This window comes from Schistocerca americana, chromosome 2, assembly GCF_021461395.2.
Source record: "Schistocerca americana isolate TAMUIC-IGC-003095 chromosome 2, iqSchAmer2.1, whole genome shotgun sequence".
NCBI lineage: Eukaryota > Metazoa > Arthropoda > Insecta > Orthoptera > Acrididae > Schistocerca > Schistocerca americana.
In genome coordinates this window covers 730,555,701-730,582,749 of record NC_060120.1, presented here as the reverse complement: position 1 = coordinate 730,582,749, position 27,049 = coordinate 730,555,701, and the positions used below count along the sequence as shown (strand labels likewise).

The window sequence follows — 27,049 nt, the reverse complement described above, 5'->3', positions numbered from 1 at the left end:
TACTGCTGTATTACCCAACATGATGGTATGGGGTGCTATTGGTTACACGTCTCGGTCACCTCTTGTTCGCACTGACGGCACTTTGAACAGTGGACGTTACATTTGAGATGTGTTACGACCCGTGGCTCTACCCTTCATTAGATCCCTGCGAAACCCTACATTTCAGCAGGATAATGCACGACCGCATGTTGCAGGTCCTGTACGGGCCTTTCTGGTTACAGAAAATGTTCGACTGCTGGCCTGGCCAGCACATTCTCCAGATCTCTCACCAACTGAAAACGTCTGGTCAATGGTGGCCGAGCAACTGGCTCGTCACAATACGCCAGTCACTACTCTTAATGAACTGTGGTATCGTTTTGAAGCTGCATGGGCATCTGTACCTCCACACGCCATCCAATCTCTGTTTGACTCAATCCCCAGGCGTATCAAGGCCGTTATTACGACCAGAGGTGGTTGTTCTGGGTACTGATTTCTCAGGATCTATGCACTCAAATTGTGTGAAAATGTAATCACATGTCAGTTCTAGTATAATATATTTGTCCAATGAATACCCGTTCCTCATCTGCATTTCTTCTTGGTGTAGCGATTTTAATGGCCAGTAGTGTAATTAGTTTTATGGATCAGGATAACATTTCACGCAAACGTAGTTACACATATTTACTAAATCGCATTACATTACAGGTTAATGTAGGAATATGAAGCTGCTGGATCCAGCTGTCAGGAATCTTCTTGTGGCAGCTCGACTACAGGTGTAGCTAAGAGCAGTAGTCGTTTGGCAACGATCACCACTTGGTACTGTTCACAGCCTGTGAGCAACACCAGTTCGGTACGCAATTTCCCTTTTTGCCATAAACTGACACTATGTGCACAATCTAAGCTTGAAGTAACCTTTCGTGGTATGTTGATATACTCGACTATGTATAAAAGCTCCAGTGTCACATTCACCGTTGAAGACAGAACGCACTGTACTGAACTGCACCGAGAATGCCGGTTTATTTTTATCACCATTAGACACATGCTCTATACAGCTATTTCCTGTAATCAGAGGTGTATTTTTCGATATAGAAACTAAAAAATATTCACGTCATAAAGATAATGGAAACTTCTTGAGTAATTTATTTACAAATTACACTATTCGAGCCGGCCGCTGTGACCGAGCGGTTCTAGGCGCTTCAGTCCAGAATCGCACTGCTGCTGTGGTCGCAGGTTCGAATCCTGCCTCGGGCATGGATGTGTGTGATGTCTTTAGGTTAGTTAGGTTTAAGCAGTTCTAAGGTCTAGGGGACTGATGACCTCAGATGTTAAGTCCAAGAGCCATTTTTTTGAACACTATTCGATCGAAACGTAAGGGAGACACCACTGTACTGCAGTAGTAATAAGGTGCAGAGGAATGAAAATTTTAAGATAAAAGCAGTGATCTTTTACAAGTTACACTATTTCTAATTTTTGTTAATTTTTGTTTCATTTTTTTTTACCATGTATGTTGAAAAGGGACGCAATGAGCATCGTAATAGCCTTACGGCGTGAGTTTAAATCACTGAAGTAATTGCAACTGTAGTAGAGTAAATCAAATTGATCATATACGAATTATACGAATTGATATTTCCAAAGGGCCAACACTTCACCTTAAGAGCTTTCATTTTTGTTACGCGCCTACAGTTAATTTGTGCGTTTCCTTTTGGGCTTCTTAATTTAATTTGGCATATTAGTATATTATGCTTACGTTATATTGTGTGTGGGTAACGATACTTGCACGTTTCAAACTTACCTATCACTAGGTCGCCAGATACGAGACCTTCCATGTGCGAATGCGAACGATCCACGTTGAAGTTAAGGTTCAGTTTATTGAACTGCAAATAGTTGCCGTTCTTGCGTTTCACAAGCTTTCCTCTGAGCGTAAAATCTCCATGGACGCCAGCTGTAATAGAGCAAGAGTAAGGTTTCGTTATCAACACTCCCTACAACATAAAATATTTGGCAAATTTGATGGTGCAGTCAAGTTTGAGAGTACAGCCATCACTGTATTAAAAACTTAAGTATTAGTTTTGACCTACTTCTACCACTTCATCGTATACTATCTCTTTGGTGGAGGCCACTGACGCTGTTGTAATAGCACGATCTGTCGGTAGCAGGAATAAGTGGTGGTAGGAAAAGAAATGTTCGTCATCAGATTGTGTCCTGGTAGGTAGGAAAGTAGTCACGTGGCAGGTGCTACACAAAGTCCTTCATGATACCGTAAATACAATATCTCTATGGTCTCATAGGACTGCGACGTATAACGTTGCTGATGGAGTTCTGTCCACCCGATGTGGTCTTTAATTTCGGTGTTCCCTTCATTGCTACTTGAGTCGCGAATGCTACTCTATGTGCAGACAGCAGTTCCCACTATCTTCCTTGACGCTCCACATTATTAAAATTTAATGGCGGTTATTTCAACTCAGCTACGGCAAACAAGGGAATTTAATTCGCGAAACGAAACAAAGGGATTTTAGGGTCGTAATAAAATATCATTTTCCTGATCTGGAATGCTGCTGAAGAATCTTCTATATCACTCAAGCCACAATGTCAAGTAACACATTTACGTTTTCTTCCCATCTTGACTCAGGTGGACGGAACCCTCTGCGTAAGTGGTAACTTGTGAAGTAATGGGCTGTTGAGACAACCAGTTACCTGCCTAACACACTTACCATCTGGCTCCGCTGCAATCGATTTTACCATTTCAGTGAAATTTCAAACAACGCTTTCTAGAATTCATCTTATCGCATACAGTTCTTCTCAAGCGAACAAGTACGGTATTCATTGAGTTCTTATTTGAAATGAGAAATGTACCTGGAACAAAAACTAATGCTAATCTAAAGGTGAGAGGTAGATTACTTACTCGCGTTGCCGCTCACAGCTCCTTTCCCTTTCATGGACAGCTGCATGAACTTAGCGTCGACGTTGTAGTCAGCCGCAAACATCAAATTAGGCATTTCCACTGCTCCAGAGAATTCTTGGTTCCGCACGTTGACGCTACAACATAGTGCAAAAGCTTCTTTAAATACGAAAGCAAAAAATATCCTAATTATGTAGCCTCACAACTAGTAATTTTTTAAAAAATATTCAGCTGGGCAAATGATGTGAAAAAATTGAAATAAGCATGTCAGACAATTCCAGTATAGTGCTTCCAGACATTAATCAAGGATTATTCCTGGATACGGACTTCTTAAATCCGCTGCCGGAGACATATTCGTTGGCCTAGCTTTTAAGCACGTTTTTCTGGAAATGTCCTACACGGTTACCGTTCGTTCTTGCCCTGGTATAAGTCAAATGAAATAACTCACGAAACGATTATTTAGAAATATCGTAGACGTTTTGCTGCCATTAGCTTCAAAGTACCATCAGTTATCATGTACCTGTCTTTATGAAAATGCATCTTTAACAGAGTCCTGCATGTTTTTATTCCCTAAAGTTCGATCTCCACCTTCCTCACGGCGATTTCGTGTCCGTGTCCGGCACAAAATAAACATACATAACATTTAATGCGCAATTGGAGATCTCATAAGACTTACGGCACATAAGAATTCACTGACTAGACTAATATTATATTATACTGGGAAGTATACTTCAGAGATACTTCCCGATATTCATCATTCACCTATGTTTTACACATTCGCTAGGCTTCGTGTTGGTTATAATAAAATATTAACAGCAGTAGAATATCCTTTTCTTCTTCTTTCGTTCCATTTCTTCTTCTTCACTGTTTCTTGTTCTGTATGGTCAAGCACAATGGAGGAAGAGATGTCTCGACTAAGACACTACACTCCGTCCTTTTTGCAGTCCTCTTTAGTTGTCCCGGACACACACTTTTAATCTATCTATCTGTCCATTACTAGGGCTTCTCACTCGCCTTCTGGCATCTAGTATCAGTCGCGCGGGTTAGCCGCGCGGTCTCGGGCTTCTAGCCACGGTCCGTACGGCTCCCCCCTCGGAGTTTCGAGTCCTTCCTCGGGCATGGGTATGTGTGTTACCCATAGCGTAAGTAAGTTAGTTTAAGTTAGATTAAGTAGTGTGTAGGCTTAGAGAACGATGACCTAAGTAGTTTGGTCCCATAAGACCTTACCACAAATTTCCAGTTGCCAGTCTAGTATCAGCGCGTACAAGTCTTTGGCCATTATTTATACTAACTACGTTCTAGAATTCGACTCTTAAACAGACATAATTTTGGGGTACTCATACAGGTGTTGTAGCTCTCCATCGTAGAAAACTTTCTATTCCACGCTTCGCTATCTTCGTCGGTCATAACTGTTCCTACGAATGTTCATCTCACTAGTGGATAGCTGTTTCAGTGTCAGTTCCTTTCCCTAAATCTGACAGACCTACAAAACGTTAGGAAATTAGTACGGCGTAAACGGGCATAATGAGACGTCAGCAACGTGACTAATGACTCCTTCACTGCTCTGAATGGCAATTTTCATTACCTCTGATTTCCTCTATCCCCATTTCTTAGTCACCTCTCTTTCTACTTGCTTTCCCATAGGACAGGATGGCGTATCATCTCAGCAAATATTACGAATCGTTGCAAAATATTCTGTGTTTCCTCTATACCTCTCTCGTGGCGAGTTTTGATTTTCAACCAACTTTTCCTGGTGTGAACAGAAAATGCCTCAGATACTTGTGTTTCTATCTCTTGTTAATTTGCATTGTGCCGATACACTTGTTAAAAGGGCCTTGAGAAACGACGAATCGGAAATCTTTTGTATGAATAGCCAAGAAATTTAGTTGTGCTGGCTTCATATAAAGTCAATGTTTTTAGAAAACTCTCTCTGAAAATTACCAACCTTTCTCTTTAACAGTTCTCGAAAACCATAAAAAGTCATACATCGTCATTTAAAAAACTGCTTCAGCAGCTTTGTTGCTGAAAGAATTACGATAACCACAAATAAAGACAAATACCCTCAGAATATTGTGATCTGTCTAAAGTCATATATATTGAACCATTACAAAACCGAAGGTTCGACAAATATCCTCCTTAAACAGCTTTAACTATTACAGAACATTGCCTGAAACTATCTTTAAACCGAAAGTATGTTTGAACACCGCAGTGCTTTACAACGCGCGGGCCTAACGGAGATGGTACGTCCTTTGTTTCCTGTTGACTGAACTTGCTCATCGAGCCATTCGTAAGGGACCTGTAGTTAAACGTCGATTTTAAACAGTGGTATCACTTAAAGTTTTTGACATGTAACGACCATTACCAGAAGCGAAGAAGCGGTAAGTGACAAAAGTTGAACGTTGAAGCCACAATCTTTGGAACATAAGACTGGGACCCATTTAGCCAAGTAGCTGCACTATTACACGTGACGAAAACTACCTGTCAGTATTCCGCGCTATATGGGACTATCAGCGTAAGTATAACGTAATCTTATGTGTTTCCGCCACATGAATCTGTTACGTCGTTAGACAAAAATTTACAGCTGTAGTTCTTCTGATTTACCGTCCACCACAAAATCTGGGAATTTCCACAGAGGAATGTGGAGCTCTAAAGGTCCCGTTACATCGTAAGATAATAAGAATTGTGCGAACTGACGAGTAATTGTATCATAAAGTGACTGACATAGGTGTTAGAAATGCGTAGTGAATGAAAAATAATACGAAAATGACACCCTAAAGGGCCTCTAAGGGAATGATGCAGTATCGGTACTCATTTCTATTCCTGTTGTTCAGCATCGATAATAAGAACCGTATTCTGTCATGTACACTCCTGGAAATTGAAATAAGAACACCGTGAATTCATTGTCCCAGGAAGGGGAAACTTTATTGACACATTCCTGGGGTCAGATACATCACATGATCACACTGACAGAACCACAGGCACATAGACACAGGCAACAGAGCATGCACAATGTCGGCACTAGTACAGTGTATATCCACCTTTCGCAGCAATGCAGGCTGCTATTCTCCCATGGAGACGATCGTAGAGATGCTGGATGTAGTGCTGTGGAACGGCTTGCCATGCCATTTCCACCTGGCGCCTCAGTTGGACCAGCGTTCGTGCTGGACGTGCAGACCGCGTGAGACGACGCTTCATCCAGTCCCAAACATGCTCAATGGGGGACAGATCCGGAGATCTTGCTGGCCAGGGTAGTTGACTTACACCTTCTAGAGCACGTTGGGTGGCACGGGATACATGCGGACGTGCATTGTCCTGTCGGAACAGCAAGTTTCCTTGCCGGTCTAGGAATGGTAGAACGATGGGTTCGATGACGGTTTGGATGTACCGTGCACTATTCAGTGTCCCCTCGACGATCACCAGTGGTGTACGGACAGTGTAGGAGATCGCTCCCCACACAATGATGCCGGGTGTTGGCCCTGTGTGCCTCGGTCGTATGCAATCCTGATTGTGGCGCTCACCTGCACGGCGCCAAACACGCATACGACCATCATTAGCACCAAGGCAGAAGCGACTCTTATCGCTGAAGACGACACGTCTCCATTCGTCCCTCCATTCACGCCTATCGCGACACCACTGGAGGCGGGCTGCACGATGTTGGGGCGTGAGCGGAAGACGGCCTAACGGTGTGCGTGACCGTAGCCCAGCTTCATGGAGACGGTTGCGAATGGTCCTCGCCGATACCCCAGGAGCAACAGTGTCCCTAATTTGCTGGGAAGTGGCGGTGCGGTCTCCTACGGCACTGCGTAGGATCCTACGGTCTTGGCGTGCGTCGCTGCGGTCCGGTCCCAGGTCGACGGGCACGTGCACCTTCCGCCGACCACTGGCGACAACATCGATGTACTGTGGAGACCTCACGCCCCACGTGTTGAGCAATTCGGCGGTACGTCCACCCGGCCTCCCGCATGCCCACTATACGCCCTCGCTCAAAGTCCGTCAACTGCACATACGGTTCACGTCCACGCTGTCGCGGCATGCTACCAGTGTTAAAGACTGCGATGGAGCTCCGTATGCCACGGCAAACTGGCTGACACTGACGGCGGCGGTGCACAAATGTTGCGCAGCTAGCGCCATTCGACGGCCAACACCGCGGTTCCTGGTGTGTCCGCTGTGCCGTGCGTGTGATCATTGCTTGTACAGCCCTCTCGCAGTGTCCGGAGCAAGTATAGTGGGTCTGACACACCGGTGTCAATGTGTTCTTTTTTCCGTTTCCAGGAGTGTATATATGCAGACTGAAGCGACGAATGAAAATTTGTACCAATGCTGGCACTCGAACCCAGGTCTCCTACTTACAAAGTAGATTCGTTAACCACGGAACCACGTTGGCGCAGTAGCTTTAGGTTTTGCACAACTCCATGGGCTATCCTTGCATGCCACCCGGCTCACTCCCGATACGGTTCACGCCCCTATACTCAAACATCATTGCAGAGGTTCTTCAACTGCATTGGAATATCACCTCAGCATCGAAAGAAACTGGGGATCCTCCCGAAACACAGGCATAGGTACTTTAATCAAATGAAATTATACGATTCTAGAAACTTTTTCAGTTCTCAAACATCTATGACGTATATGTGCAGACTGGATTGAAGAGGGAGGCGTCCTAGGAAAGTCACTGTGCCAAGGTGGCGTAGCTGTTAGCGCAACTGCGTAGTTAGCAGGAGAGTTGGGTTAGAATCCTGGCGTTTGTATAAATTTTCATTCGCCGCTTCTGTCTGCATATGTATTATATGTACATCATAAACATATGAGACGTGATAAGGTCTCTGCAACCGTATAGTTTCATTCGTGTTCTGTCAGTTTGTGCTATATTTAACCCACAATACGTGGAACATTCGTGCAGTGTAAGATATTTCTCAGACACCTTCCTCTCCTGTACCATTGCCTTACTTGATCCTGTTGATCCTGGTCTTCTCGAGGCCGTACACCTTGATGTTGCTGGCGGTGACGCGAACGCGCTGTCCAGGAATCGGGGAGACCGTCACCTCGGACACTTCCAGTGGGTCGATTGGCGGCACCTCCAGCTCCGGGATTCCTGAAGCAAATGCACACGCTCTTTGATCAGACTCACTACACCAAGACTACAGTCTGTGTTAGTTCTGTTTGTTGCTGTGTAGAGTCATTATTGTTATCATTATGAAGCACTTCAACTACCCAGATGTATGCTGTCTCCACTGTACACATTAAGCACGGCCCCTATCCATCATTTCGTAATAGCATTTCTGCCTTTGAAGCAGAGGTAATGGGTTCGAGTACCGACTTCGGTAACTGTTTGAGTTTTAAATTTACTGTTATGTATGTCCAACATTTATGGCTAAATTATACAAACGAAAAAACTGGAGCTCTGGAGGACGAGGGGCTCGACTAGATGATATCATTCAAGTAGGATGAATATAAACCAGAATATCCATTGTAAATCCTCTGTTCGGTCCCCAAACAACGGTAGCTCCATTCTGCCGTTATAGCAAGGAGACGTTTTCTAACAGAAAAGTCATCCACAATGGAGAAATGATCCATGAGCGGCTCCTTCGTCCATTTAAATGCCTTTAACACATGCGATTCAGGGGCAACATATGCTACTCACGATGCTTTTAATTTATTTAGATGATCTCTTCCTTTGACATGTAGATGCTGGGCCTTTCTAGACAGATTATGAAATGCCTCTGTTATGCTTCTTTAAATAAGTGTGATTATTGGTATGTTCACAGCTACAGGCATGCCTCTCTCCTTAGATATTTTTCTGGAACTTGAATAAGTAACGAGGCGGAAAAGCAATGTGATACTTAAGCATTGAGAGTGGATTTCAGCACGTCTTTATACTTTGACAGTTATTACGCGTTCAGTGCCCACAGGAGGAAAATTTTAAAATGTTCATAATTAAAGTTTTGGGCTTTGTTTCATTTATTTTCGACCCTTTGTTTTACTTTTTTGAAGTGACCTTTTAACTGTGTTAATCAGACAGTGGAAGATTTATTTCGTATATATGAAGTGTGTAACGCAGAGTATTTCAAATAAATCGCTGATTGACTGCATGTGATCTGTACCGGAGAATTTACGAAGGACGTTTCATAATATTCTATCGTGGGTCTTCCGCTCTAAGTGGTGTATTTGAGTCACGCACTGTTTAATATGTAATAGGAGCCAGAGTACTTTTTTTCTGCACATAATATAATAATTGGAGTTAAAGGAAGCACTGAAATAAAAAAAACAGTAAATTGTGTTTTGCCAAACGTTATAAAATCATTACACACAACTTGGCTTGCTACAAGCAGTAGAGGAAACAGTAGAAAAAGTTGGAGTAGGAATAGAACTCTGGGGAGAAGAACTAAAAACTTTGAGGTTTGCTGATGACATAACAATTCTGTCAGACAGAGTAATGGACTTGGAAGAGCTATTGAACGGAATGGACAGTGCCAAGAAAGGAGGATAAAAGACGAACATCAACAAAAGAAAAACCAGGGTAATGGAATGCAGTCGAATTAAATCATGTGATGCTGAGAAAATTAGATTAAGAAACGTGACACTTAAAGTAGTAGATGAGTTTTAGTATTTTGCAAGCAAAATAACTGATGATGGTAGAAGTAGGGAGGTTATAATACGTAGACTGGCAATGACAAGGAAATCGCTTCTGAAGAAGAGAAATTTGTTAATATCGAGTATAGATTTAAGTGTCAGGAAATCTTTCCTGACAGTATTTGTATGGAGTCTAGCCATGTATGGAACTGATACATGGACGATAAACCGTTTAGACAAGTAGATAGAAGCTTTTGAAATGTAGTGGTACAGAAGAATGCTCAAGATTAGAGAGGTAGATCAGATAACTAATGAGGAGGTACTGAACAAATTGTGGAGATGAGAAATTTGTGGTATAACCTGACTAGAAGAATATATCGGTTAGTAGGACACCTTCTGAGACATTAGAGGATCATCAACTTGATACTGGAAGGAAGCGTGGGTGGGAGGGGGGGGGGGAACTTAGAGAGACGCCAAGAGATGAATACGGTAAACAGATTCAGAAGGACCTAAGTTGCACTGGTTACTCGGAGATGAAGAGGCTTGCACAGGATAGAGTTGAATGGAGAGCTGCATCGAATCGGTCTTTGGACTGAAGACCACAACAACAACACATGATATTCGATTTTTTTCTCTTTGATAATTCCTTCCGTAACATAACTGAGCTGTTAAACAGAAATAGATAATTATGTACCTCTAAATATACAATATGTACCTGTATTACCCATGTGTAACAGCTACGCGTATTCCACGCTACAATTTTAATCGCAAATATGACCTACAGAACCAACCAAGTAAGTTATTTCATTAGATGTTTATACGATATCAGATCAAAAGTATCCGGACAACTAATAGTTGACATAAATATCGTCAGTGTCCACCCGTCGCCTTTATGACTCACCTCCGCTGGGGACACTTTGAATGATGTGTTTGTAGAGGAATGGCAATCCAGTCTTCTTAGGAGCTGAAACCAGAGATGGCGGATGCTAGAGCCTGGAGCGAAGCCGAAGTTCTAACTCTTTTGAAAAGTGTTCAGTTGGGTTCGAGTCGGGACTCCGGGCAGGCAAGTTCATTTCAGAAATGCTGTTCTCAGCGAAACATTGGCTCACAGATGCTTCTCTATGAAGCGATAGGCTGTCATGCTTATACAGTCAGTCTTCGTCTCCGAACTGTTCCTCTGTTGTAACACGAGTTCAGATCCTTCAGAATTTAGCGTTTTCTTAACAACAGCAAGGAGACCACACACTAACCTAGAAAGACGTCCCCAAACCGTGACACCACCTCCGCCATACTTCAATATTGGCAGGTAAGGTTTTCCAAGTATTCACCATACCCGGATACTTTCTTTGGATTGCGCAGGGTATAGCGTGGTACATCATTTCAGATATCTTGTTTCCAGTCATCCACTGTCCAGTAGCGTCGCCCTTTACACTACCTCAAGTGACGATTAGCAGTGACTACAGAAGCGAGTGGCTTATAAGGAGCTGCACGACCATAGTACGCCATTCAGTTCCGCTCTCGTAGCACTGTGGGACTCATGAGTCATCTTCCCCAATGCCCGACTGTCCCTGCCTATCAGTATATGAGGTCTGCCTTCACAATCACATCATCAACAGCCGATGTGGGCAGCTTTAGAAGTATTGACAAGTCCCTGATGGATTTGTTACCCAGATGACACGTAATGACCAGTCCTCGTTCGAAGTCCCAGAGCTCTCCTGACCCAACCATCCTGCTGTCACTGCTTCTCTACCGACAACGCAATAGTCCCCGCCTCCTTCTATACTGGTGGAATCGTGACGTCTAGCGGTCCATTCTGCATTACAGAAGGGTGTCGAGAAATATTTGATCAGAGATTTAATTCATGGTCAACCGAATTATAGGTAGCTTTTGTGTTTTAGAGAGTGCTTCTATCAACACAGTGACTGGAAGAGTTCGTGAGTGTGATCTCTTCAGTTGCTGCACTGGCCGTCGACATGACAGTCTAGAGCGGGATGGGCAAGTGGTCTGAGGGTGAGCGACATATGGGACACTGCATTTAAAAAGTGGTGAAGGCTCCTGGCTTTTTACGTGCCATCGTGTCAAGAGTGCACCGCGAGCGATTCGATTGCTGAGAAAAAGCCTCCTGTCAGAATCAACTGGCATGGGCGACAGCGTGTCGGTGACATGGGTCTGTCGATTGTCTTGGAACGTGACAGTTAATGCCCAGCCACAGTGCACGAGGTGACTCGCCATTTCCACGCCGAGTCACCCGCCAAAACTACGTTCTTCCTGTGTGGTACAAAGCCACTGAAATTAGCAGTTCCAGCAGTTAGAACAGGCTCAGGAACATCACCCCTCGACGCTTCAAGCAAGGAGTGCCACCTTCACTGGTGAGTCGCTGTACACGCCTATGAGAAGGAATTAGTTCGTCTAGACTCAAGTGAATTAATGCACTCCGCTAATCAAATGGGCATCATTGAATCTGTTGGTGGAGGTATTCTAATGCATAAATGATCTGTAACAGCGTTCCAGCTGTGTTTACCATGCTCTCTCAGCGGTGAGTCGTTACAGCAACCTATTGGCTGGCCATGTGAATCTGACTGCTGGTCTACAGCGCCCAGCAGGCGCCATGTACTTTCAACAACACAGTGCCCCACAATCAGTCACACCGCAACTGTCACGGGGCTCATTGAGCGTACAGCCTCAGGTGATCTGACCTCAGTCACACTGAGCACATATGGAGCGCAATCGAACCACTCTCCAACACTTGTGGATGGTCGTGAATCGGGAAGGCTCCCTGGCACCTAGCGTGGATTGCGTTCCCACGATGTGAGACCGCCGTTATCACTGTCAAACAGGATTCTACAGGAGTCTGGCCAGCCATCTTTAATCAATTCGCTTACGAGTGTGCATCAACAGGTTTACATTTAACGAAAATGTGTAAGAAAATCGAGTGAATGTTAAGCCCACTCTTTTACATTTCACTTGTTAGTAAATCAGCTTGTTACAGCTCATTCGCGTTTCATGTTACATCCAAGTTAAAAGCAAGTTGAAACGTTCCTGATCGTATTACTTTTTTTTGTCCAAATCAGTAAACATACTAGGCATCTGTACATCTACATCTGCGTGGATACTCTGCAAATCACGCAAGAGTGCCTGGATGCATGGAGATATGTTCTTTCTAGAAATGAGTACATCTTCGACAGATATCCAAGTTAAAAATAGAGTAAAAGTCAAAATAAAGGTAAAAAACAATTGAACATGTAGAGTCACGGTAGTTACATATAAATTTTACGATTTACTTCTATGGACTACACTCCAGCAGCAGTTACAAGACAGAATGCTGTTTGGTTGCAGTATACTGCTGTCTGTACGACACCTCCGCTTACCTTTCAACAGTGTGGGTCTCAGCTTCTCGATAGCATTCGAAACACAGGCGTTGATGTCAGGGTCGTTCCTCGTACACACCGGGACGTAGTCCGCTGCAACAAACAGAACGCAGCAGTGTTATACCCTGAAACTACAGTTACACTTTATAAAAGTTCTCTTTCCAGTTTACGTTTTACGTCAAAACTAATTAAAATGATGTTTGCGGTGTTGTTAGTTGAATAAAAGTCCTCTTGTTCGAAAAGAGGAACTATACTACTCGTTATTAGATTCTGCTTTTTCATGTAATTATTGGCTACGTACATACTAAGACAATCAAATTATGAGAAGTTAAGTTGAATTGCAGCTTTTTTTTTCTTTTTTTTTTTTTTTTACAGAGAAGCGTCGTCTGGCTAGAAGAGATAAATAAGAAACAACTGAAATCAATTAACATGTATGTGAAGCTTTCCTTGCATAGCATAGGAATAGCTTCGTGATAACTCTACGAAAAGAAGCACTTCAGTTAACGGTGAGGTCCCTCGCAGTTGGAGAGGCGCCGGCGAAGGCACGGCGGAGCCCTTCCACGTCAGCGGAAGACCCGCCCGTACATCGAGGTGTTCACCAGGCACAATGATACTTATTGCCTCCAATAGCGAGTAGCGAGTTTTGTGTATTATTCGTTGCCTGTACTAGTTATTCGTTACAACCAAACAGATAACATAGACGCTAAATTTACTGCTGATGACAAAATGAATCTTCAAATGCGAACATTTTAGATTAAGTTTGACAGTCGCCGCTTCGAATATCCCTTTGAAATACGAAGAACTATAACGTCATATTTATTGTTCTTCCCACTACGCGTTTCGGAGGCTTTACTTCAAACATGCGCTGGAGTTATGTCAGTTAATAATGATGGTTGCACGTATTTTATGTACGATTTTTGCGCGCAACTTATGGCCCTGTCTTTCAATGGTCTCAGGCGGTTATTCCAGTAGTATTTACATATGACATACATTGCCTCTAAACTGAACTAAGCCAAATAAGCTTTGCTTCATTTTATAGGCAGTGTATGTGACGTAAATACGAGGGTTATGCAGAAATTTAAGTCTGATTTACTGTAAAATGTAATCCAACACAGATTTTTTTCAAAAAAATGTTTTTACTTAATTCCTCACATATTTCACTATTATTCTAAGAAGTTTTCATCTTTGTTTAAGCATTTGTCATAACGTGCTACAAACGTTTGTATCCCTAAGACATAGACATCAGTCGCCTGTGTGAACAACCAGTCTTTAACTGCTTCTTTCACCTTGTCATCTAGCCCCCCCCCCCCTCCCCTCCCTTTGGGTCCGGGGTTTCGAATAAGGCTCGAGGTATTCCTGCCTGTTGTAAGAGGCGACTAAAAGGAGTCTCACACGTTTCGGCCTTTATGTAATGGTCCCCTGTAGGGTTTGACCTCGATTTTTCCAAATTCTACGGAAGTGCGGGCCATATGGAGAAGGACGCCTTAGGTTGTGCATGAGTTATCCATAGTGCCATTAGATTGGATCTCCTGAACCTCTTGTCACGGCTTTGCATCTCCACCTGCAATTCAGCTATCTGGGCGAGGACACTCTCTGGGGTAGGTCATCTTCTTCTGTCATCTCCTGTCCCCTTTTGCCCTCATGACAATATTGGATTTCTCTGTGCCTAATATCCAGCACGGTACCCAGCCCGTTGTGGTGGGCCTATCATGTACCCATTTGGTGGTAGCCCCCTCACAACACAGGGAATGCACTGCTGATACCTGAGCTGTAAACTCCCCAAGTATGCCAAGGTGTAGATGCCTGTCGTCCTGGAGCATCTGGACTCCTGGCAATGGCCATCAAGCCAGGTGGCCTTTGCTGTGGCTGGATGGCGCCCATTGGGAGAGTCCCTGATCGGAGTGGGTGGCATCAGAGCGGATGACCCGCAATGAAGTGGACTAAGTCATCTTTTGCTGGGACCGAATGGCCCCAGCAGTCTCTAAGAAAGGAAAAAGTGATTACAACACTGACAGGTATGATCCTAAATCATTCCCCTCCTTAGTAACACCTTGGGAGGCACGTAGGGCTTCCGAGCGATAGGATTCTTATTCTCCAATTTACTTATTTTGCAGCAGAACTGATGGGTACTCCTTCATGGAAACAAAGCTTCTGGTTTTTGTTGAGCACCTGGAAGATAAGTTTGTGGAAATGATAGCGCTATCCAAAATGCACAATGGGTCAGTTTTGATTCAGACAGCATCCCCAACCCAGTCCCGGGCGTTACTCGCCTGTGACAAGCTGGGTGATATCACTGTTTCAGTCACTCCCCACAAAAGCCTCAATATGGTCCAGGGAATTATTTTTCATCGCAACCTCTTGTTACACTCTGATGACGAGCTACATGCCAATTTAGAAAGGTGGGATGTTCGTTTCATCTGGCGCGTTTATAGGAGACCCAAAGACAATAGGGTTGACACTGGTGCCTTCATCTTGGCCATTGAGAGTGATTCGTTACCTGAAAAGGTCAAGGTTATGATTTACCGGTGTGACCTCAAACCCTTTGTCCCTCCCATTATGCGATACTTTAAGTGTTGGAAATTTGGGCACATGTCCTCCAGGTGCCCTTCCAATGCCACATGTAGAGACTACAGCTGTTCATTGCATCTGAATACTCCATTTGTGCCTCCTCTTACCTGTGTGAACTGTGGACAGCATAACTCCCCTGCTCGCCAGCCTGCCCGGTACTCCAAAAGGAGCGCAAAATTATGGAGTACAAGACCCTGGCTGGACAGCCTATCTTACCACAAGGCTAAACTAAAATATGAACCACTAAACCCTGCTGCCATGCTATTTTCATATGCTGCCGCCGCAACGGCGTCGGAATCGATGACGTCGTTATGCCCTTCCTCTAAGGTTGGTCCTGTGGGGCCTCAGGGTCGCCCATCTTCCTCCCCCATCCAGGTGGCTGGAGGTACATCCTCTTCTGTTGCTCCCAGAGCTTCTACTTTGGGAGCATCGCCCCCCCCCCCCCCCAAAATGCCAGGGGACATCTGTTCCCTCCACCCAGCTGGGGAAGCAATGGCCTCCACTGGCTCCTCTTATGCGGATGGAGTCCCTTGGGACGCTACCTTACACAGTCCCCCCCACCCCCCGTAGTCCAGTGGACACCAGCCAGTGGTTGAAATATCCACTGGCTGCTGGTCGAAGAGCTTCAAGGTCGTCCTCTGTCCCTGAAGCTACTTCCAAGAAGCCCTCCTGGCAAGTACCCAAGGAGTGGCAAGAGGGCAAAACTTCAAAGAATCACTAATAAACGGGAGCCTCCAGTGCTGCCTACACCAGCACTCCCCCACAGATATGTGTCTGAGGTCGAGGTGGAGATTCTGGTGTCCCCTGAGGACCTAGATCTCGCTGATGCTCAGATGCAATGGTGCCAGATGCCAATGCTCAATCACTGGCGACAGGTGATTCTGGGGCCTAATGTGCCTCCTTGGTCACTCCATGCCACCCCAGATAACAGAAAGCTTCATTCTCCAGTGGAACTGCGGTGGCTTTTTCTCCCAACTGGCTGAGTTATGTCAACTCTTAAGCAATAAACCTGCCTTTTGCATTGTCCTTTAAGACACCTGGTTTCCCCCAATGCAGACACCCACCCTTCATGGCTACCGGGGCTACTACAAAAACCGTCCTGCCTTTGACAGACTGTCAGGTGGAGTAAGTATTTTCGTCCTCACCTCTGTCTATAGCGAACTTGTGCCCCTTCAAACAGCTTTGGAAACTGTGGCTGTCAGGGTGAGAACACCGCAGGAAATCACCATCTGTTACATTCTCTCCAGATGGTGAAGCCCCACCCCATGTTTTGGCTGCATTCATTTCGCAACTCCCCCCACCTTTTCTGCTTCTGGGTGATTTTAACACCCATAACCCTTTGTGGGATGGAGCCAAGGTTAATGGCCATGGCAAAGATGTTGAGGAACTACTCACTCGCCTCGGCCTTTACCTACTAAATACAGGTGCTCTCACACATTTCAGTGTGGCAAATGGCACATATTCAGCCATTGATCTCTCGGTTTGCAGTCCTGGCCTTCTCCAGTTTACTTTCCCTACCACAGCGTTCCTCTTCTCAGCGCCTGCCCAGGTGAGTTCTTCCCAAGGCTGACTGGAACACTTTCACATCCGCTACCCACATAGAGTATCCGTTGCATGCCACCATCGATGAAGTGATCCATGTCGTCACTAATAATATTGTTTCTGCAGCTGAATCAGCAATCCCTCGTTCATCTGGTTACCCCCAGTGGAAGTCAGTTCATTGGTGGTCACTTGAAATCACTGCAGCCATTAGAGATTGTAGGCAGGCCCTCCAACGACATAAGCGCCACCTATACCAGGAGAACCTTATTACCTTCAAATGAATCTGAGTGCAGGTTTGCCTCCTCATCAAACGAAGGAAGCAGGAGTGTCGGGAACGCTATGTCTCCACTATTGGAACAGGACCTCCCCCTCTCAGGTTTTAACCAAGCTCTGCCGACTTTATGGCTACCAGAACCCAGCAGGTGAATCTGGAATTTCCAAAAAGGGAGCTGTCTCAGCCGATCTCGACGTAATTGCAGAGCATCTTGCTGAGCATTATGCTCACGTCTCTGCATCAGAGAATTAGCACCCCACCTTTCGTCTCCTCAAACAAAGGGTGGTGCGACAACACCTCATTTCTGCTCCACGCCAGTCTGAGCCTTATAATGCTCCCTTCAGTGAGTGGGAAGTCCTCAGTGCCCTTGCCAACTGTCCTGGCACATCCCCTGGCCCAGGTCACATCCATTCACAAATGCTGAAACATCTGTCAACGGATTCCGAACGCTACTTCCTAGTTGTCTTCAACAGCATTTGGAGCGATAGCGACTTCCCATCGCAATGGCGGGAAAGTGTCATCATTACAGTGCTAAAGTCCAGGAAGAACCCACTAGATGTTGACAGCTATCATCCCATCAGCCCCACCAATTTTCTGTGCAAGCTGCTTGAACATATGGTGAGCCAGCAGTTGTGTTGGCTTCTTGAGTCTTGGGACCTGCTGGCTCCGTCCCAGGGCTGTTTTCACCAAGGACGCTCCACCATTGACAATTTGGTGTACCTGGAGTCTGCCATTCAACCAGCCTTTTCCTGGCGACAACATCTCATTGCCATCTTTTTCGATCTCACAAAGGTCTACAAAACCATTTGGCGACACCACATCGTCGCTACACTGCATGAGTGGGGTCTGGGATCCACTCCCGATTTTTATACAGAACTTTTTATCACACCACACTTTCAGAGTGGTGTGCTTCCCATAGTGCACCCCATATACAAGAGAATGGGGTCCCACAGGGATCTGTCCTGAGTGTCCCACTCTTTTTAATTACCGTCAATGGTCTCGCATTAGCAGTAGGATCGTCAGTATCTCCTCTCCTACACGCTGACGATTTTTGTATTTCGTTCTTCTCCTCTTCTACTGTTGCAGCTGAACGCCGTCTGCAGGGAGCTATACAGAAGGTGCAATCGTGAGCCCTCACTCACGGCTTTTAGTTTTCGGCCACCAAAACTTGCGTGATACACCTTTGTCGTCGTCTTACCATCCAGCGCCATCCAGAACTTTACCTTGATGACCAACTACTAGATGTAGTGGAAAGTTACTGCTTTCTGGGACTGGTCTTCGACGCCTGCTTAAGTTAGCTTCCACGTCTTTGTCAGCTTATTCGATGCCTGAGCCACCCGACTGGGGTGCTGATCGTCATACACTGTTGCATCTGTACCAAGTCCTTCTACAGTCCTGTATTGATTACGGGAGCGTGGTATATAGTTCAGCAGCCCCCTCTACACTGAGTCTACTAGACCCCATCCACCACTGTGGGGTTGGCCTCACGACGGGTGCCTTCTGATCTAGCCTCGTGAACGGCCTACTTATGGAAGCTGCGGCTCCGGCGGCAGGTATTCCTCGCAAATTCTACCGCCCACATATATAGCTAGCCTCGCCATCCAAATTACCGTCTCTTTTCCCCAACACGGCTGTCCATCTCCCAGAATGGCGGCCTAGAACTGGGCTTCCCTTCGCCGCCCGTATCTGGTCACTTCTTCATGAAATCGGCGCTTCCCCCTTACCACCTTTTTTCTGCAGGTCCACTTCCGTACACCTCTAAGGTCCATATTTCGACCACGGCTTCGGTTGGACCTATTGCAAGGCCCCAAAGGCTCAGTTCCACCTAAGGCCCTCTGTCGGGATTCTATCTGTGTTCTTGGCTCAGTTTCACCTGAGGCCCTCTGTCGGTATTTTATCTGTCTTCCATGCCACTTTGAGGGCTCAGAAATAATCTACACCGATGGATCACTGGCTGATGGTCTTGTTGGCTACGCTTATGCTCACGTTGGCCATACTGAACAACGCTCCTTGCTGGATGGCTCCAGCATTTTCACAGCAGAGTTGTTTGCCATCTATCGCGCTCTTGATCACATCCGCTCCTGCTCTGCAGAGTCCTTTATTTGTAGTGACTCCTTAAGCAGCCTACAAACTCTCGACCAGTGCTTCCCCAGGCATCCTTATGTACTCAATGACCTTCATTTGGACCCCAGGCCATGTCGGGATGCCAGCCAATGAGCTTGCTGACCACCTGGCCAAGCAGGCCACCAGTAAACCATCTCTGGAGATTGGCCTACCGGAGACCGATTTGCGAGCAGTCTTCCGCCGTAATGTTTTCGCGATCTGGGATACTGAATGGGCACTCTGAGTACACCAAATAAACTACGTGCTATCAAGGAGACGACGAATGTGTGACGGTCATCCACGCAAGCCACTCGCAGGGAATGTGTTGTCCTTTGCCGCCTCCGCATTAGCCATACGTGGCTAACACTTGGCTACATTCTCCATCACGAGGACTCACCACGGTGTCGCTGTGGCTCACTTCTGACTGTCGTGCACATCTTCCTTGACTGCCCAATTTTAGCTGCTCTGCGGCGGACTTTTAACCTTCCCAGCAGCCTTTCGTCGGCGCTGGGTGACAATTCCTCAACGGAAGATTTAGTTTTACTTTCTATTCGTGAAGCGGGTTTTTATCATACCATATAAGGGTGGGCGTTTGGCCTTCTCTCTGGGGATCCACCTTCCCTCCATTTTAACTTTGTCAGCCTTTCTTTGCATTTGTTTGCGTTCATCTTTTCCCTACATGTGTTCATCTAGCCTTGTCTTTTTGGAGTGGACATTTTAATGTATTGCAGAGTGGCTGGCTCATCCTCTTTTATTCTTGTGATCAGCCATCCCAGACCATCAGCTCTATGGTTTTAATACAATCTTCTATTTTTCCTTATGGTGTATGTTTTCCCTGTGATCTGGTTGTACCATTTGTTTTCTATTTAGGTGTTGTTCCGCATTCATTTTCCCCCTTTTCCTTTCCCAAACGTACTTTGGGAATTGTTTTACCCTGGGCCTTGTTTGCGTGTGGAACAAGGGACTGATGATCCTGTAGTTTGGTCCCTTTATCCCTCAAATCAACCAACCAACCTCGTCATCTGTCGCGAAGCGTTTGCAGCCGAGAAACTCCTTTAGACAGCGGAACAATTGAAAATCGCTCGGCAACAAGTCTGGATCGTGCAGCGGGTGGACAGTCGATTCTCATCCTAAAGGTCTGATCAGATTTTGGGTGTGAATGGCAGAATGGGATCTGGAATTATGACGCAATAGCAGAATTCCAGACTCAGAAAGCCACATCGCTTAGTCTATTACGGATAATGAAGTTTAGCCAGGATAGCGCAGTAGGTAGCTGCGTCAACTATTGTCCCTTACTCATAACCCTACTAAAAAATCTCCATTTCTGTCCCAAAAATCAGTTGGCATAACCTTACGAGCTGAGATTGTCTGCTTTTCTTTGACTATGATACGCGATATCGGGTGACGCCATTGCTTTAACTGACGTTTAGATTCTGGGGTCATGTAAGAAACTCACGTCTCGTACCCTATGTCAGATCTCTAAAAATTGATCACCTTTCTTATGATACCAGTCCAAAAAATCAAAAGCACAAGCCGTTTTTTTTCCATTTTGTGATTTCCGATATGCAGTCTGGGAACGAAATGTGTACAGAATTTCCTAAATAACAATTTTTCTGAGACAAGTCCACAGTTTTTACACCCGCATTCGAAAATTCCAGTGCTAAAGCTGAAATTGTCATTCGCTGGTCTTCACGAATCTTTTCTTCCGTGGCTTCGACCGAATCTTCTGAGATCACTAATGGTCGACCTGATCGCAGTTCATCGCAGACATTTTACCGTCCGTCCTTGAAAGCTCTCACCCATTTAGACACCTTGCCGTCACTCATCGCAATGGAACCCTGCGCCTCAGTTATCTGTCGATGAATTCCCGCTGCTACAATGTTCCTTGCCGTCAAAAACCGTATCACTGACCGTATTTCGTAGTCAATGGGCTGATTAATTGTTTTAAACATTTTGAACTGAGACTGTAAACAGCACACTGCAACAATAACAATGCAAATACCGTTGTTTGACGAACAAGGTATGTCGGCAGTCGGTGCGCTTGCGTGTTTCAGTGTTCGTGCGACATACGATAGTTAGGGCGATTCAGACCTTACTTTCCGAATGACCCTCGTACTACTGGAAAAGCTGCGTGTGACCACTAAAATACAGTGCACCAGGTTGCATGCCAAAGTCCTGCATAACCAAAAGCGGAAGGGAATGGACCAGTGCAGATGAAAGTGTATTAATTATATTTAGCCACATGTTTTAATTATTATAATACATTTTTTTTAAAGTCGATCTTCGGTATTTTACAGCCTTACCTGGTAAAGGGTGGGTGGTGATAGAAACAATGGTGTTAAACAGCTTTTGAAGTACAATCGCAAACAGCGTTCAAGTGGGCATGATAAGTCATACATTCATAACAAGATAGTAAGAAAGCTCTGTGTTACAAAGATTATAGCTGTATGTTAGCTACGGCAGCAGGATCTTTGTCGTCTTCACAGACAGTTCGTACGTTTCTACTCCGTCACTGAAAGGGCTAGAGCCTTTGAAACCGATACAAATGGCATTGTTCTTATTTTATCACCATAATCCTTCTAAGTTTATGACTTCATAGACAGTCTTTCGAAAATGTTTAAATGGATACGCGTACTGAAACTTCTCAGATACGTGGAACTTGGCTGTGTCATTTGAAAACAAAAGAAAGAATGTGTAAGGATAGAGAAGATGGGCGGGAAAATAGTGTTAGAAAATTGCTATTATCATACAGATATTCGATATTCGAGTATTCGAGGTGTATCCATCGTCCTTACAAGACAGATAATCTAAAAACCAAATATTGCTTAGAAGTATGGCTGTATCACAAAAGTGCACCATAACGTGGATTAACATACAGTCGGAACCGTTTCTCGACCGCTAAGACCCAGTGCGCTGCCTGCAGATGAAAGGCGTGGGGCTGAGGCGACGATAAAACACTCGTGCAGCGCAGCCATTTCAGTGTCATCCATCGATTCATTCCCTATGCTTACACCATGATTTTGGTAATACAGACAAAAATTCAAATTATTTTCTTTTTCTTGTTAAATTAGAAATAATTCGATGTCCTATAAGATTCATGTTCCAGAAAGATTCTTGGTCTTAACCCACGCTGGTTATGGAGGAAAAGGATTATTTGCGGTGGGTATAGAGTGCCTGCCCTTGCTGCTTTTCGAAGAGCAGACCTATAAGAGGTGTGTGCGAAAAGTAACGGCCGTATGTTTATATTTCATTGTTGATGTCTTTTTTATCGTGTACGAGGTGTGTGCGAAAAGTAACGGCCGTATGTTTATATTTTATTGTTGATGTCTTTTTTATGGCACTGCAGATTTAGATTTCAATTGACAGTGCAGCTATTATCGATGCGATATAAGTAGTCATTCCAACCTAATTCAGGCTTGTAGATTGTGTCATTATAATTACGATGAGTCTCCATGACTACTTATAGCGTAGTGATGACAGCTACACTATCGGTTGAAATCTAGCTCTACAATGTAATAAAAAGGACAGAGGATATTACGACCAGCTTCCAGTAATGGAGACTGCTTGAGTTTTTGTTCTGGCATGGCAGAAATGAATGAGGACACAGTATTGACTGTTGTATTTATCCCACTCCGATATCACATATCCGCTTCTAGTCACCCATGGCGATGTGGGGAAAACAAACCATTTCCGTCTAGTCGGTAGTGCTCTAAAAATGTTCGTCCACTTTTCATCAAGCACATTCGTACAGTCAACACTGTGTGAACATCCCTTCATTACTATACGTCCTTAAACCAAGCACACTTCTTAATGAATTTAAGTAGTTCTAGATAATTTTCAGACAAAAATGGAATTACCACAAGTACTGGCAACAGCAACGATTTTCGGAGCGACTGTTGTTTGCTTTCACTTAGCAATAGATTTCAGTCTTTTGGTTGAATAGTTGTTTGATTAAACAACTATTAAATCAAAAGACTGACGTCTATTGCCCCATATGTCATGTACTGATGCAAGTAGTTAGTTTTTAAGATGATAGCTGCACTGTCGTTCAAATCTAGATCTGCAGTGCAATTAATAAGACAGATAACTTTATGAACGATGCTAACCTTCTGGATTACATAACGTTGTGGGGTGTAATCACTCACGTTGGATCGAACACGATCAAGTTATCTCCTTATTCGACTCGAAAAACGATGGCTACCGATTTCTGGAACGAGAAAGGGATTCTTTTATTCACTTCTTTTAACGCAGACCAGCAATTATAGGTGACACACAATGTGTGTGTGTGTGTGTGTGTGTGTGTGTGTGTGTGTGTGTGTGTGTGACCCTCCCGAAACTGAGACGTGACATCTAAAACCAATGCCGCAGAAAGTGTCACCTTGGATAGTGCTCCTTCACGGTAACGCAAGTCTATTCATTTTGTACCTTTCTTTTATTTCCGTCATTCCTTCTTTGACGTATAGGTTGACCTGCAGCACCGAAACACTACATCCTTTCTAATCCGTGCACTTAGTACTTGGTCTTTCACTCTAGTTGTTCCCTCTTGGTTCTTCTACTTCTGTATGTTGCCCATATTTCCCTATAGCTTAATCCTATTTTTCTCAAGAGCTCATCTTGGACCATTTTACACCGTCGAACTCTTTTTTCCAGGTTTACATATCCTAAGAACGTGTCAAGACAGTCTTGCTTCCATTATCAGCTGCAACGTCAGAACTGCTTCGCTGGTGCTTTTAACTTTCCTAAAGCTAAAGTGATTGCCATCTAACAGATCCTCGACTTTCTTTTCCATTCTTCTGTATATTATTCTTGTTGGCAACTTGAATGCATGACTTGTTAAGCTGATTGTGCGATAATTCTCGCACTTGTCGGCTCTTGTAATCTTCGGAACAGTGTGGATGTCTCACAGTACATCAGTAGCCTCGCACATTCTACACACTAGCGTAAGTAGTCGTTTTGCTGCCACTGCCCCCAATGATTTTAGTAATTCCTATTGAATGTTATGTGTCCGTTAAGCCAGATTTGCTCTTAATTATATCAAAACTCTTTTGAATTCTGGTTCTAATACAAGATCCCCTATCTCTTCCCTATCGACTCCTGTTTCTTCTTCCATTACGTCATTAGACAAGTCCTTCCCCTCATAGAGGCCTATGCACTCCTGCCACATATTCGCTTTCTCCTCTGCATTTAACAGTGTAATTCCTTCCCACTGTATTCTTAATGTAACCACCCTTGTTTTTAATTTCACCAAAGGTTGTTTCGACTTTTTGGTGTACTAGATCAGTCCTTCCGACAATCATTTCTTATTCGCTTTCTTCACATTTAATGCAACCGTTTTGCCTTAACCTCCCTACACTTTCCATTTATTTCATTCCTAAGTGACTTGTATCTATGTATTCCTAAATGTCCCTGAACATAGCCTCAGACAACTTAAAGCATATCTGTACATTCCTTGGTGCTTCTGTATCCCCTTCTTTTTTTGCAATAATTCTTCCTGGCTAGTCTCTTAAACTTCAGCTTACTCTTCATGATTACTAAATTGTGTTCTGAATCTGTATCTCCTCCTGCGTAAATTCAGTTTCTGGTTTCGGAATCTCTTCCTGATTATGATGTAATCTAACTGAAGTCTCCCCGTATCTCCCAGCATTTTTCAAGCATAACTGCTGCTTTTGTGATGCTTGAATACAGTATTCGCTGTTACTAGTTGGTTGCAGAATTCAGTTATTCTCCTCTGTCATTTCTACTATCAAGCCCATATTCTCCCGTAGCACTTTCTTCTACGCCTTCCCCTAAAGCCGCATTCCAATCGACTGTTAAATTTTCATCCTCCTTTACATAATGAATTACCCGCTCAATACCCTCATATACTTTTTCTGTCTCTTCATCTTCTGCTTGCTCTGAACTACAGCTGTCGGTGTACGTTTGCTAACGATTCCCGATGAGAATAACCCTATCACTGAACTGTTCGCAGTAGTTCATTCTCTGACCTACCTTCCTGTTCACAACGAATCCTACACTCCCCTTACACCGTTTTCTGCTGCTGTTAATATTACTCTACACCCATCTGACTATAAAACCTCTTCTTTCCATTTCGTTTCATTATCCGTCACTACATCTAGCATTTTCCTCTTCAGATTTTCTAGCTTTCCTACTACGTTCAAACCTCTTACACTCCAAGCTCGGCCCGTAGAACGATATCCTTCCGTTGGTTGTTCAATCTTTTCCTCGGGGTCACCTCCCTCTTGACAGTTCCCAGCCGCGGTCTGAATGGGGGATTAGTCCGGAATCATCTGCCAATGCAGAAATTATCAATACAGTTATTCGATTACATTCATGTCCTTTGGATACACATTGTTGTATATGTCCTTAACGGAGTAGTTTCCATTGCTTCTGCATCCTCATGCTGTTGATCGTTGTTGATTCTTCCGCCTTTTAGGGGCAGTTTCTCACCCCAGGGGCAAGAGAGTGCCCTTAACCTGTCCTCTCCTCCGCCCTCTTTGAGAAGGCTGTTAGCAGGAAGACGGTAACTTCTTATGCCTGATGTCTTCGACCGCTATTAATGATGATTTTATTACAAATTTGAGCAGTGGTAGGCCTCAAACACGGGAATGAGGACGTTTCGATTACTAATCCAAGACGCTATCCCTCGACAATGGGTATCGAAAGGGTCCCTAGAATTATGAAAACAGCCTGATGTCGTTAGGTACAGAGATGGGGGACTCGTCTGCTTATTTTTCACCGGACGATGTACAACAAACGGCATTTCCAGAATTTGTTTTAGCTTTAGTTTGTACCCATATCACTTCACTCTCTGCAACTGGGCTCTTTTTCTTTCGTCTGATCATATTGTTCCGGTCCTCTTGAGTTTATCTTCCATGAAAACTGTCCCGTCGTCAATTTTCTGCCTAAACATTTTTCTGACAGGGTATATCACGTTGTATTATTTCTTATTTCTTGTAACTTATCCCGATCGCTTTAACTGTTTCAATTTTTACTTTATTGAAACTTCCTTACAATACCGTCTATTTTAATCTGGTTAGTTCCATTCCTTTAATAGGCACACAGAATTTTTGTCTGAATTTTCTTCGTGTCCAAATAAATGTTTGTACACTTACTTACCTACATTATTATTTGCCTTTACTCTGTGTATTCCTTCTTGGGTATAATTTGAACATAATATTTTTATGATCACTTTTTATGCTCTCTTGAATTTTTCAGTATCCCTCTTCCCGTTGAAAGTTGTTACCGCCCATAAACACACATTCATTATGTGTCACTTATGTGGATATTGAGATGTATTTATTTTGTTATTGCCTAGCCCGCTCGCACTGGCTTACGTCGGCTTCTTGCACCTCCCTAGCCCCCACTGCACTCACCACTCACGAGGAGAACACGGCAAGTGCCACTACCCGATTTTCCACATACTTCGCTCGGTGTAAGAGGAGCCAAAATAAGCTAACATATGTCCCGGCTTATCAGTAGATACTGGACCATTTCTGAGAAAACGAACGTCAAATTTTTCGACATAATTTATATGCCTTTTAGCAGGCTTTCAGTGGTGGCATAGTGGCTAACGTCGCGACCAATATATTAATTGCAAAATTACGATGGGTTGTTATTATCTATTATCTATCTACATTCTCTAATATATGTATTTATGGTGTTTTCAGATGTAAAAATCTGTTTAAGTTCCCATTTTTCATTCTTGTATCAATTCCTAATTCTTTTATTTTATTTATATGTCTATTGTCCAGG

General features: G+C 44.2%; 1 protein-coding gene across 2 annotated transcripts in view; it reads right to left on the bottom strand.

Annotated features, from left to right (window-relative positions):
- The window catches only part of LOC124596337, a 52,222-nt gene that overhangs the window by 12,537 nt on the left and 12,636 nt on the right, over window positions 1-27,049 (bottom strand). For both annotated transcript variants that reach the window (XR_006978293.1, XM_047135440.1), the window contains exons 2-5: window positions 12,811-12,903; window positions 7,820-7,964; window positions 2,879-3,012; window positions 1,769-1,918 (exon numbers count right to left, since the gene is read on the bottom strand). Coding sequence is in view for 1 of the 2 variants with exons in the window: in XM_047135440.1 (XP_046991396.1) it covers window positions 1,769-1,918; window positions 2,879-3,012; window positions 7,820-7,964; window positions 12,811-12,903 (522 nt within the window). In the remaining variant the exon portion in view is untranslated. The remainder of the gene's footprint in view (window positions 1-1,768; window positions 1,919-2,878; window positions 3,013-7,819; window positions 7,965-12,810; window positions 12,904-27,049) is intronic.